The sequence below is a fragment of the Haliotis cracherodii genome, unplaced genomic scaffold, assembly GCF_022045235.1.
Source record: "Haliotis cracherodii isolate W230 unplaced genomic scaffold, xgHalCrac1.p SCAF_6, whole genome shotgun sequence".
NCBI classification, from domain to species: domain Eukaryota; kingdom Metazoa; phylum Mollusca; class Gastropoda; order Lepetellida; family Haliotidae; genus Haliotis; species Haliotis cracherodii.
Genome location: NW_027266319.1, coordinates 2,481,435 through 2,494,586, shown reverse-complemented (window position 1 = coordinate 2,494,586; position 13,152 = coordinate 2,481,435). Strand labels below are relative to the sequence as shown.

At 39.7% G+C, this 13,152-nt stretch overlaps 1 protein-coding gene across 1 annotated transcript in view; it reads left to right on the top strand.

The window, feature by feature from the left end:
• The window catches only part of LOC139444895 (exportin-T-like), a 40,283-nt gene extending 32,205 nt beyond the window's left edge, over window positions 1-8,078 (top strand). The window contains exons 21-26 of the mRNA XM_071225900.1: window positions 2,004-2,052; window positions 3,540-3,655; window positions 4,343-4,390; window positions 5,112-5,183; window positions 5,584-5,637; window positions 6,056-8,078. Coding sequence (XP_071082001.1) covers window positions 2,004-2,052; window positions 3,540-3,655; window positions 4,343-4,390; window positions 5,112-5,183; window positions 5,584-5,637; window positions 6,056-6,082 — 366 coding nt within the window. The 3' untranslated portion in view covers window positions 6,083-8,078. The remainder of the gene's footprint in view (window positions 1-2,003; window positions 2,053-3,539; window positions 3,656-4,342; window positions 4,391-5,111; window positions 5,184-5,583; window positions 5,638-6,055) is intronic.
• The last annotated feature ends 5,074 nt before the right edge of the window (window positions 8,079-13,152 follow it).

Genomic DNA, 13,152 nt, shown 5'->3' with positions numbered 1-13,152 from the left:
TGTATCTCATAACAGTGACACTATGACTTTCTTACACATGAGATGAGGGTGTAACTACAAGTATCGGAGCCATACACTAGCAAGTGTCTAATACTCAGCACATGCAAATCTAAAAGTACAGAAAGTTATGTGCAGAACATAATAAATACATGTTATACATTATTACAATTCCAAACAGCTAAGCTGCTTTCTTTACAGAGAAACTCATTTGAAGTGAAGGTTTTCTTTCGAGTCTTAATGAAATAGAATATCAAATACTTCGAATACATTATTCATTTTTTTCACAAATTGTAGCAAGAAAGAGCAATATTAGGTTAAAAAGTATTATCAGCCCAATATACATTTACATTTGTATTACACTGCTCTATTGACATTTTACTGTAGTTCACTGTCTTTTTTATCCCCCGGTTGAAAAAATTGGGAGATATTGCGATCAGCATGTCTGTCTGTCTGTTTCTATTTCCAGAGCAGAACTCCAAAACCATTGAATATTTCTTGTTGAAATTTGCTATACAGATCAGTCTTTGGTAAACTGGTGCCTTTTGATGATTTCAGATGTATATTTGAAAAAGAAATAATTGTTTTCATGACGACAAGTTGGCGTTTACTGAAAATCTTTTCAGGAGCAGAAACCTAAACCGTTGAATATTTCTAGGTGAAACTTGCTGTGCAGTCCAGTCTAGTAATGAACTGGTGCCTTTTGATGATTTTGGATGTTGAAAAATACTGAATAGCATTATTGTTTACTTCACTGATAGTTGTGTTGTTTGTGTTAGTGATTGTCTGTGAAGTTATTACTGCATTCTCTGATTGCTGAACACTGTTCTGTAACTAGTAAGATTAGCCTCTTCAGTGTATTGAAGTGTGCCACTATTTTAATTGTTTCATTATAAGCAACATCAAATTACCACTAGAACCGTGTGTTCTGTTGGTGTCGCCTGTTGCAATATTAACACTGGCTGACACACACCGGACTACACTGATGTGTACCTGGTGATTGAAACAACAGACAGTGACAGTTGTACAAAGAGGATTAACTTGAAGGTGTTCACCAAGCTCTTCCTGAAGACTTCCAGACCTATAGTATCACATGACAGTGACAGTTGTACAAAGAGGATCTACTTAACGGTTTTCATCAAGCACTTCCTGAAGACTTCCAGACCTTTTGTATCACATTACAGTGACAGTCGTACATAGAGGATCTACTTAACGGTTTTCATCAAGCACTTCCTGAAGACTTCCAGACCTTTTGTATCACATGACAGTGACAGTCGTTCAAAGATAATCAACTTGAGGGGTTTTCATCAAGTGTTTCCTGAAGACTTCCAGACCTATAGTATCACATGACAATGATGCTTTCATACAGAAGGGGTCAGGGTGTTACTACAGAGTGTTGGAGCCATATGCTAGCAGGTGTCTAATACTAAACACATGCAAATATGATTGGACGAGATATGGTTCGTGAAAGTTATTGATGTGATGTACAAACACCATGCACGGATTGATAGAAAGCAACATCAAATTACCACTAGAACTGTGTGTTCTGTTGGTGTCGCCTGTTGCAATATTAACACTGGCTGACACACACCGGACTACACTGATGTGTACCTGGTGATTGAAACAACAGACAGTGACAGTTGAACAAAGAGGATTAACTTGAAGGTTTTCATCAAGCTCTTCCTGAAGACTTCCAGACCTTTTGTATCACATAACAGTGACAGTCGTACAAAGAGGATCTATTTGAAGGTTTTCATCAAGCACTTCCTGAAGACTTCCAGACTTATAGTATCACATGACAGTCATACAAAGAGGATCAACTGAAGGTTTTGACATGACAGTGCTTAGTAACAATGATAAACATCAACATCTCATCATGTATTATTGACATTACTGACATTACTGACATTATGGACACTAATGTAATGGAGATACTCCGTGTAATGATGTTACAGTATTACATGGATGTAGATCATCATTCATATTTGTTTTCTGTCCAATTTCAGAGCCAGAAGTTGTGCTTCAACATCTTGAAGAAACTCATCGATGCCTGGGGTGAGTGGTCCTACTTCAAACAGTTTCATTTGTTGTTTTACACTGCAATATTGCATGTACAGCGATGGCTTGTAAATAATCCAAGTCTAGCCAACCATGGATTGATATTACAGCAGCGATCAGTGCAGGCATGATGACACCGTCATCAAAGTCCCTGATGCAATAAGTCGAGAAAGCATATGGTGCTGGGCACCAGTTCTTACTCACCGCAATAATATTCAAACACTTATGTGTTTATCTCTGAAACAAGACACTGCCTCAAGCAAGGGCTATTCTCAGAGCCTGAAAGTTTGGCCCCAAGTCTGCAGGAAAAGTTGGTTAAAACTTCCAAATATGAATTAAATATATTGCTCTTTAGGGTATCATTAATTTGCAGTGTTCTGTAAGTGAATTGGTTGGACATTATTGCATTGAATTCATTATTAGAATGTCTGAATGTAAGAACACAACCTTGCAAAAAGTCCCAATTTTGAAGAATATATGTTTTTTCCCAATGTGCCAATCATGGGGACCCGTGAAGATCCGGGGTAGACTAGGTCTTCAGCAACCGACTAGGCTTGTCGTAAGAGGCAACTAATTGGATCAGGTGGTCAGGCTCGCAGACTTGGTTGATATATGTCATCGATCCCAATTGCATGGATTGATGCTCATGATATTAATCTCTGGATTGTCTGGTCCAGGCTCAATTACTTACAGACCGCCGTCATATACCTGGAATATTGCATGGATTGATGCTCATGATATTAATCTCTGGATTGTCTGGTCCAGGCTCAATTACTTACAGACCGCCGTCATATAGCTGGAATATTGCATGGATTGATGCTCATGATATTAATCTCTGGATTGTCTGGTCCAGGCTCAATTACTTACAGACCGCCGTCATATAGCTGGAATATTGCATGGATTGATGCTCATGATATTAATCACTGGATTGTCTGGTCCAGGCTCAATTACTTACAGACCGCCGTCATATAGCTGGAATATTGCATGGATTGATGCTCATGATATTAATCACTGGATTGTCTGGTCCAGACTCGATTATTTACAGACCGCCGTCATATAGCTGGAATATTGCTGAGTGCCGAGTAAAACAACAAACAAACAAACAAACAAATCAAGTTATCACAATACAACCAACCAATCATAGACACTTAATTAATGATCCTAGGACCCGTGAAGATCTGGGAATTGGTTTTCAGCAACTCATGCCTGTCGTAAGTGGAGGTGGTTGCTGCATGTCATCGTTCCCAGTTGCGAAGATTGATGCTCATGATGTCGATCACTGGATTATTTACAGACTGTCTTCATATAGCTGGAATATTGCTTAGTGCGGCATTAAAGAACAAACCAAATTATCCTGGATACAATCCTGATTGTGACTGTTCGCTGCGAGGGGTGTGGCTGTTGTTACCATGGTTTTCCCATCCAGCCGTTTCCTTGCCTCCTTAACATGCAGCCATTATCATAGACATGTGCTTCTGTTCCAGGTGGAAACAATGGCATTGTGGGATTCCTTGACTTCCTGTATAAGAGTATCATCCCAGCATGTTTCCTCGCACCCCTGAAACCAACCTTTGACCTCACAGATGGTCAAACAGCACTGGTGAGTTTCCAGTACCCCATTATATACCATATGTCAGTGGTATCTGTATTTTAGAAACTGACTAGAAATACTTGATAACTTTCAAGCCTTAGTTTATGCAGATATTATTATGTGTTCATTTAAAGTTAAACCAGGGCATTGAAACCACTGATGGGATAGTGAAAAGATGACACATGGTGTAGTTTGATAAAGGTATGTGTGCCTGGCTGGCTGCCCCTGAGGCCCAGCTCTCTGAGGTGCTGCAATTCATTGTGCAGAGTCGCGTCCCTAAGGCATGCTAGAAAGTATGATGGTAGATTCGAACCCCATTTCGTCTTAATATATTACTGGGATTGTCAGCACCAAATTATATACCAGTTATAGCTTAGAGAGGGAACAAAGCCCCAAGTGATGCAGGGTTTGGTGCTGACAAACTATGCTTGTCGTAAGAGGCGACTTATGGGATCGAGTAGTCAGGCTTGCTGACTTGGCTGATGCATGTCATCGCATCCCAATTGCGTGGATCGATGCTCATGATATCAATCACTGGTTTGTCTTTTCCAGACTCAATTATTTACAGACCGCTGTCAATGTAGCTGGAATGCTGAGTGCAGCGTTAAACAAAAAACAAACAAACAAATCACTCCCTGTTAGTTATCCTGTTACTAACACTCACTCACTCACTCACTCGTGTTGCTGCTGTTTCAGGCTCTGGGGGAATGTGCCATGTGCTTGAAAAGCATCTTTGACAAGAGGGTAGGTTCAGTAATAACCTACGGCCTTCTCACCTGACTGGATTTATTAGCAATTTTTCATTGTAATACATAATGTTATCTTTTAACACTTTTGAAGATTATATTGTTTATTATTAGAAGAATACTTGGTCAAAACCATTTCCAGAGTCCTGTAGTCCTTTCCAAACTGCCCAATAGTTAAGGTATCATGAGGACTAGTAGAAATTTGCCATTTTTAAGGCTTTTGCTATATGTTATCATTATAAGGACTAGTGGACTAAAAATGTTAGTTTCTATCGCTGCGTTTCTGTATTTATCATTGTCAGGATACAATGGACATCATTTCACAAGTTGACCACAAAAGATTTATTTTAAGAATGGGATAAAAAATACTTCATATATCCCAGTAGAGTTATAACGGACTGTGTCTTTGAATCTGCTTGTCTAAGACTTTTCATCATTTCCTGAGGATTGTTGAATTCTTATATGGACCCTTATTAGCTGAGCTTAGTAGAACAACTTTTCGTAGACTCTGGCTTCGGACTAGTTGCGAACCCTGCCATGTAATCAAATTGTAATGGCCAGGGTCCCGTTCCACAAAGCGATCTAAGAGCTAAGATGATTGTAACTCCCATACTTTAACATAGGCTTACGACTATCATAGTTAAGATTTGTGGAACTAGGCCTGGGTCCACTGAAGTCGTCCTCCCATGAAGTGACAGCCATATTGTTTTGTTGCACAGGGGGAGGAGTCCCTGAACTACCTGCAGTCGGAGTACTTCCCCACGCTCAGCGTCAGCCCCGAACTCACACAGGTAAAACAAATAGTCAAGCGGAAATAAGTTGAAATATGTAAATCCCATTTCTGGTTCCCCTGCTGTGATATTGCTGGATTGTCACTAAAAGTGGCATAAAACCCAACTCACTCAGTATATTTGGGGGCACATCTGGTCTGGTTGTCTGAGCTGAGCCTCTGCTCGCTGTGCAGAGTAACCCTCCTTAGATGTGCCAGGATCATACGATACCAGATTTACCCTGATTATGATCCTTGTCTGCACCATATATATATTGTGGGTTTCACCGAAGTGGTGACTGTATATACTGTTCTACCAGATTTCAGTATTAAGAAGCAGGCATAAGAAGAGTCTCTGCTAGATTTTGGAGGCCGGACATTGATATTAGAATATATATTTTCTAATATTTTGTTTGTTGCAGGAATTTTGTCAAGCCCTGAGAGCCGACCAGAAAACCTTTAGAAACTATTTAAAAGTAAGCAATAAAACACATTACTCAAGTTAGGAGATAAATATGTTAATTTCAAAATGCAATTTAACTACGGGTATCCCAGAGCGAAATTGATGCCAGCCCCTATGCTTATCACACAGATTATGATAGAATAAAATGGTTACAAGACTAACGGGATCTGGTGGTCAGACCCGCTGACTTGGGCGATGCATGTCATCGCATCCCAATTGCATGGATCGATGCTCATGATGTCAATCACTGGATTGTTTGGTCCAGACTCCATTATTTACATATAATAATAATCATATGGCTGGAATAATGTTGAGTACGGTGTAAACAACGGACAAACAAAGAAAACATTCTGGTCACAATAACTACTTCACACCCGATGCAGTCACAAATCTGCGATCAGTAGCTCACAAGTTTAATTTGTTTGTTTCAGACTTTCTTCCTCAAGGCAAAGTCCTGACAGTTGCACAGAGTTGATGTAGATAGGACGTCCTAGCAGACAAACTTTGTAATTGTATACAAGCTTTAAAGTCTTGATGGAGACACTACAAGCTCCATACACCTTGCTCAGTGTACAGAAAACAGCAGGTCTTCTGACCAGTGACTGACAGAGAGGAGCTGAGAGATCGAATAAAACCAAATCCCGCTTGTGTGGTGCGTTGACGGCCATGTTGTTCCTTGATGAAGGCAGAGATACCAACCATTACAATTTGGGCATAATAGCTATGATTTTGAGCCTAAAATTATGCTAAAATGCTTGTCCTCTTGACTTATTACGATTCTTGTGCTTTTTTTATTCACAAATTATTTACATGCATAAACATGAAGTAGAGCAAATTGTTGATTCACCGGTGACATGAAGCATTCTACAGTGAGACTATGCTGACCAATAAGAACCATGCTTTCAAGTCACATAGTGTTAAATAATCCATTACACAGTGATACAAGGTTTCTGATTGGTTGTTACGTTGAAACAGTCTTTGCGGGTGCAAGGCAGGGACCTAATTGCTATGTACACTGATATTACTTCGGAAATTGTAATACCACATTGTCTTTCTGAAAAGCAGTTTATTAGTGTTACGTGATGAGTGTAATGAATGTTGGAAGCTATGAAGAGTTAGAGGGAAAACCCGCATCGGAGATTCTCAAAGATGACAATCGACAACCATTCTAAAATTGTTAACGTTACCCCACTTCAGATGGGCAGCGGATCTCTGTTGAGGACATTCCTGACACTGTATCTTACTTTAAGTTGGACGTTATGGTTGATATGGGATGGTCAGTCTGGGATATATTCAAGACAATGCAAATTAAGGCTTTTCAGAGACTAGTACATGCCCTCACCATATTATCAAGGATCATCGCCAGACTTGTAAAGTATTCAACAGACTAGTGCATGGCTTCATAAAACTCGTTAAACTAATAAGATGGCAACACTCAGGTATGTATAGTACAATACAGGATGTCCGTCTTTTTACCTGTGATGATTAAGATTTCTAATCTTCACTTTATGAAATCGCTGCTTCATTGAAGGATCATTAGCTTTGTTTTCCAGTCATGATTTTTCTGGAAAAAATAAAATACTTCTGTCCTCTGGGAATATCCAAGTGTCTGGAAAGAAACATTTACCATGGGCCATAGCATTGATATATTCTTTTCTTGGAATGTTAGGTCTTGTCTCATCTTGTCTGAAGTGGAAGTGCCTAGGAGCCTCTGTTCAGAGAATTTGTCACGGTTACGGTACTTTCTAGGTTTATGGAAATGTATTCGCTGTAACAAACAAAGCGTTTGAAGGAAATTAACCATCCTTACATTTGTTATTTATGTTTCACCTGTTGACATGTTGACACAGTCTGAAGAACAATATTTTAAATTGACCTTCGAGTATTACTTGGTTCATCATTTGTGCTTATTTGCTTCTGGCTTAATTGTTATTTGTATGTTCTCTAAACACAGATGTGTGATAAAAACAAAACATTACATGACAACTGAATGTTCTGCAATACCCATTGAAAGATTTCACATGTGTGCTGATACTGTACTGGTAGTTACTCCATATACCTCTTCAAGAAGCTGTGCAATGAGTGTGAACAGGTGCTTGGGGAGATTAGTGATCACTATCGTGCTCATGGCCAGAAGGAAACCGACCTTGTAATGAAAATTACCACGTTCATAAAAGTCTGAAGACATATTGCATGTTAAAACCACAGTAATGAGAGGTGATTGGAGACTTATGGAAAGTGATACTGCAATTAGACATGTTAGTTGTGTGTGGACATTGATTGAGTTTAACCTTTGAGCTACATGATATGGGTCACTTACATTTTCACAAATTTGGGACACGGTGTATATGACATTTCCTTTATCTAAATCTACAGAGTTATTTATGTGGTGAATGTTTGGCTTTTGGATTTAGGTGTGAAAATGGCTCAAAACCATCGTTATGTTGTCTAATGTGTCATTAGGCGACTATATTTTTCGTAAGAAGGGACAAACGGGATTGTGGTCTGACTTGGTTGATGCATGTCATCGTATCCCAATTGCGTGGATCGATGCTCATGATTTCAATCACTGGATTGTCGGTCCAGACTTGATTATTTACAGATATGCCGCTCCCTAAAAGCCATGTGCCACTACAGCTTTGTGGAGGTCACATCACTATCTCACTCCTCTAGTACCAACATGGCAGAGGATTTCTCTACAACAACCAATCAAAATGCCTCTTCTAAATGTAAGGTTGCGATAGACCCACATTCAAATGTTCAGGGTGTAAAAGCAAGCTCTCCATGTATTTCATCGAACCAGGATACTTATTCATTGTTTGCTTGAAAATATGACCGCATTGAAATATCCAGACTTGCAAGTTATTGTGGTAAAGAGGACAAGGGTATTTATTAAATGGTTAGTAGCACCACACACCACATCCTGTCAATGTAAAATTAAAATGCATCAGTCTTTCTACTAGGGTCCACTAGGGCAGTTACTTCTCTCAGGGCTTGTTCATATCAGAGTGCCTGCTACTGTGTGAGGGATGACGATGGAAGAATTGCCTGAGTCAGCATTTCGGGACATGTTCCTCCCCAACAAATTAATTTGTCTGATATTTTCCCTCTGGAAAAAGATTATTTAACAACGTCAAGGCATTGAGATTATGACACACCCTCCTGACACTCTGTTTGACCGAACTCGGTAATTAATCCCTTGATTTTCACTCATCTCTTCAGAAGGAATAACTCATTTCTCACTTTTGACCATACTATGCATCCAACAAATAATCATAATCTTTCATGAAGTTTGTATTCTGTTAAAAATGTTATGATGCAATCCAAAATGTAGTTGCACTGCTTCAAATCTGTTCATAATATGATTTTTGTTACATAAGAAGTGATTAGAAGAGATTGGTAGAGCTATGAAGAAGGTTGTAGGTTGCAATTGTAAGTCACATTGAAACTTTACTTCAAATCTATTCATGATATCTATTTTATCACATACAGAGATTGCTAGAGCTATGAAGGAGGTTGTTAGGTTACAATTGTAAGTCACATTGAAACTTTACTTCAAATCTATTTCATAATATAAGTGTATATTTTTGCATCTTTCTGCTTTGAAGGAACTGATAGCACTAGGAAGAGATTGAGACATTCTTTCCTTCATTGGTGTGAATGCTTTGTAAATGAAACTGGAGTATGTTATTTATTTTTGCTATTACGTTCTGTTGATAAGTTTTAAGTTATATGTGGACTGGGCACTATGTTTTACCATGTCAGGCCTGAGCAAGTATGTACAATAAGTGTGAGTGAGTGAGTGAGTGAGTGAGTGAGTGTTTTTTTTACCCTGTACATTTGTTTGTATATAGCAATATTGTGATGCTCTCCGTCACCTAGATATACATAAATGTTCTTCAAGCTGCCTGGATCCGCTGTTTATGGGTGTGCCAAACTTTCGGCTTTAGCAACTTTATACTAGTCACCTTCTTTTAACAAAAACACAGCTTGCTATTTGATTAAATCTCGGCAGTATTCTCTGTACAAATGGACATGATCCCTGTGCGCCGAGAGAAAATGGACGAGATATTCGTGAACAAGGCTGAGACTAATGTGACAGTAAGTAGGCTAGTGAGGTTCTGAAAATACTTGTACAAATTCTTTGATACCAATGAAATTGGTTAGGATTACTCCTGTCTGTAAAGACAAATTGTAAAACGTGTATAAACTGTTACACTTTGTTTTTGTGAATGAAGAGAAATTGATTCATATATGATGACAAACAATTATGTAAATACTGACGTTGATTGATATGTTTGATGAATGACACAGCTACATGTCGGACAGTGTAAACTGATCAGAGGCCAACCATTTGATATTAGGGGGGGGGCCTGAACTATGAGCCTGAATTTATTTGAAGGGAAAAACATCATGCAACTGTAATTATTTTGACAATTTTTTGGGTGGTGATATAAAATTCTCTATCCTCTTCTCCTTCCCCCCCCCCAAACCCACCCCCACCGCCCACCACCACCACCACCCACCACCCCACACACACACCGAATACCAAATGGTCAGTACCTTACAATGGTAATGCTCGCGATGCTGGTGCTATTCGAGCCAGAGAATAACGAGTCTCCATTTTCTGCTGAAACTGACTCCATTGGGCGAATACCGGTAGGCAGAATAGCAGTGGTTGGACTAGTTTGTAATCTAAACTAATTAAATTTGAAATTTCCAAATTTAAAATGTTCCAAGGTTTATGAACCATTCTTGATTCTCTTAAGCATGTAATGCCTGACATTTGTAATTGAATATCAATGGAAAATCTGTATCCATGATTCATATATACCCATTTTGTATATTTTCACAATAATAAAGTCATTTCATTCTTACCATCCCCTATCTTTCTGTTGTTTGTGATCTTGTAACCACCGGTGGAGTACTCTGTACTATCTTTAGATTTACACATGCTCATGATGTAGTCGGAATCGTACAGTCTACTCAGCTGTTGGCAAAGATGTCTTATAAACATGGAAAGGGTTTTGTTACTTATTTTTACTTGTAGCCGTTCACCTCAATGGAACACATGATCAAGAATATGTCAGATTAAGGAAAAGAATTTATGGATGTCAACTTCTTTATTATGAGGAGACACAACATTCGGAGTATATGCTTAGTCCTTCATCAGGTGAATGAATGCAATTAGGCGTTAGTTTCCACCTTTTGTAATCTTATTACTTTTGTTGTCCTTACATGTACATACATACATACATACATACATACATACATACATATGCTCTCTGCCTCATTACAATCATTCACCTGATGAAGAAGTAAGTATATACTCTGAAACGTTGTGTTTTCCCATAATAAAGATTTTGACATCCATAAATTCTCTTCCTCATGTATATCACTTCTAAATGCCATTCAAAGACCTTATATCTGACTAGATATGCAAGGAAAGTTCATTAATCTAAAACCTTTTGTCAATGTTTCAGTTTGTATACACCTTGTTACTCCATCTTGGAAGAAGATGGTGTATACAAACCTTTGGCCTCTTTAGGATGGAACACTTTACAGAAAGGATTTTCAGACCACCAATGTTTGTTGCCCCTGACATTACTCAGATATGCTGGTTATTATAGAGTCTTTCACCACCCCTGCTTACCAGACTGCAGACTGACCAAGTCTTTAGTTGGTATGTTTGTATCTTGATCCTTGAGGTTTCTGAAACAATGTGTCTTAAATGTGTGGTCAGTGGTTGATAGTGGTAGCACAGGTCAATTAGTTTCGAAAGTTTGTTGCCAAACGGTCAATACACAAAATGCGCTCTGTTGTCGCGAGGTGTAACCCACCATGATGCGAGGCCAATGAAAGCTCCTACCCAATGACCAAATGCATAACCTACACTTACCAATACAGAAAGATGACACCACATCAGGTCCAGGGGAGGGATCTTGGTTTCCAAAACGTCTGATCACAACTGTTCAACTGCCAAGTCTTGCCGAACTAGCTGAAGACGAGCGTTGTTGGACGATTAGAAGCAGGAGCATCTCAGTTGGCTGTAGCCACGTTGTTCAATGTGTCCAGGAGCACCATCTCTAGACTTTGGTGTCAGTGCCATGAGCATGATACGTCACATGACTGACCTGTTACAACTGCTGCCGAGACCGATTCATGGGCCACATCATTTGTGGCACTGGTGAGCATCCTGTAGAACAGCAGCACTTTCAGGATTGCTAAAGATCTTAGACCAGTATGGAACCACCTCCGTTTGGGCAAGTCTTAGAGCTTGGTGGTCTAACAATGCAAGAATAACTGTTGGTTCAGCCATGAGTCAGGATGTATGATGCATCGAGCTGTGGTAGAGCCAGAGTGTACCGATTTGTTTATGAACATTTTTCCGCCAACTTCTTACTGAATGTCGACAGATTTGACGATGGCAGTGTAATGATGTGGGTGGTGGTCTCATGGTGGAACAACCCTGGTGCATGTGCATTGCAACTTAACGGCCCAGTGCTTTTGTGATTCAGTCCTACAGCCGTTCCATTATGAACCAAGCTAACGTAATGTCTCAATGTGACCGTGCTGGACTGGACACAGCAATGTAAAAGCAGCATTCATATGGAACCAACCACAATGCACAGTCCCCCCTGTTAACCCAGTGGGAGGCTTATGGAAAGACATGAATCGCAGACCACTGAAACTGCAAGGGCTTGTACATGCACGACAGTGTGAGTGGGCTAACGTTCCCCAACTTGTGATTATGCCATGGGCAGGTTGGTTGGTTGGTTTGTTGTTTAACGCCGCACTCAGCAATATTCCAGCTATATGACGGCGGTCTGTAAATAATCGAGTCTTGACCAGACAATCCAGTTATTAATATCATGAGCATCGATCCACGCAATTGGGTTTGATGACATGCATCAACCAAGTCAGCGAGCCTGACCACCCGATCCCGTTAGTCGCCTTTTACGACAAGCATAGTCACCTTTTACGGCAAGCCTGGGTTGCTGAAGACCTATTCTACCCCGGAATCTTCACGAGTCGGCATGGGCAGGAGGGACCAGGCGATGCTCGACGTAGTAGTGGACAAACGAGACATTGAGTTATCATAACCTTGACCTTTGTTCTTTTCCGTGTAGTTTTTCACATAGGAAACATGTTCGCTGTTGTCTTATTCACAAAATGTTCTCACTCGTCAAATGTCCGTATTTGCAGTAAAAGTGTTTCTACCCACTCCCAACATTCAAACGTTTCTTTTTTAGGAATGTGAAACATAAGAAAATTCACTAAATATTTCTGAATTTAATGTTTAAACGTCAATTTTTCACACATGACCTATGTCAAAACCTACAGAAAGAAGAAATCAAATCATCAACATTTATACAGGCACGACTATCCTCATTCACAATGAAATCGGTTGATCACACAGCACAAGGCTATGTGGACGATGTATTGTGTCCTGGGTTGTGTCCGGGGAGAATATAGCCAAATACAGAATGACGTACTCCGACGCCTAACGAACCCTGCTAGATGTCGT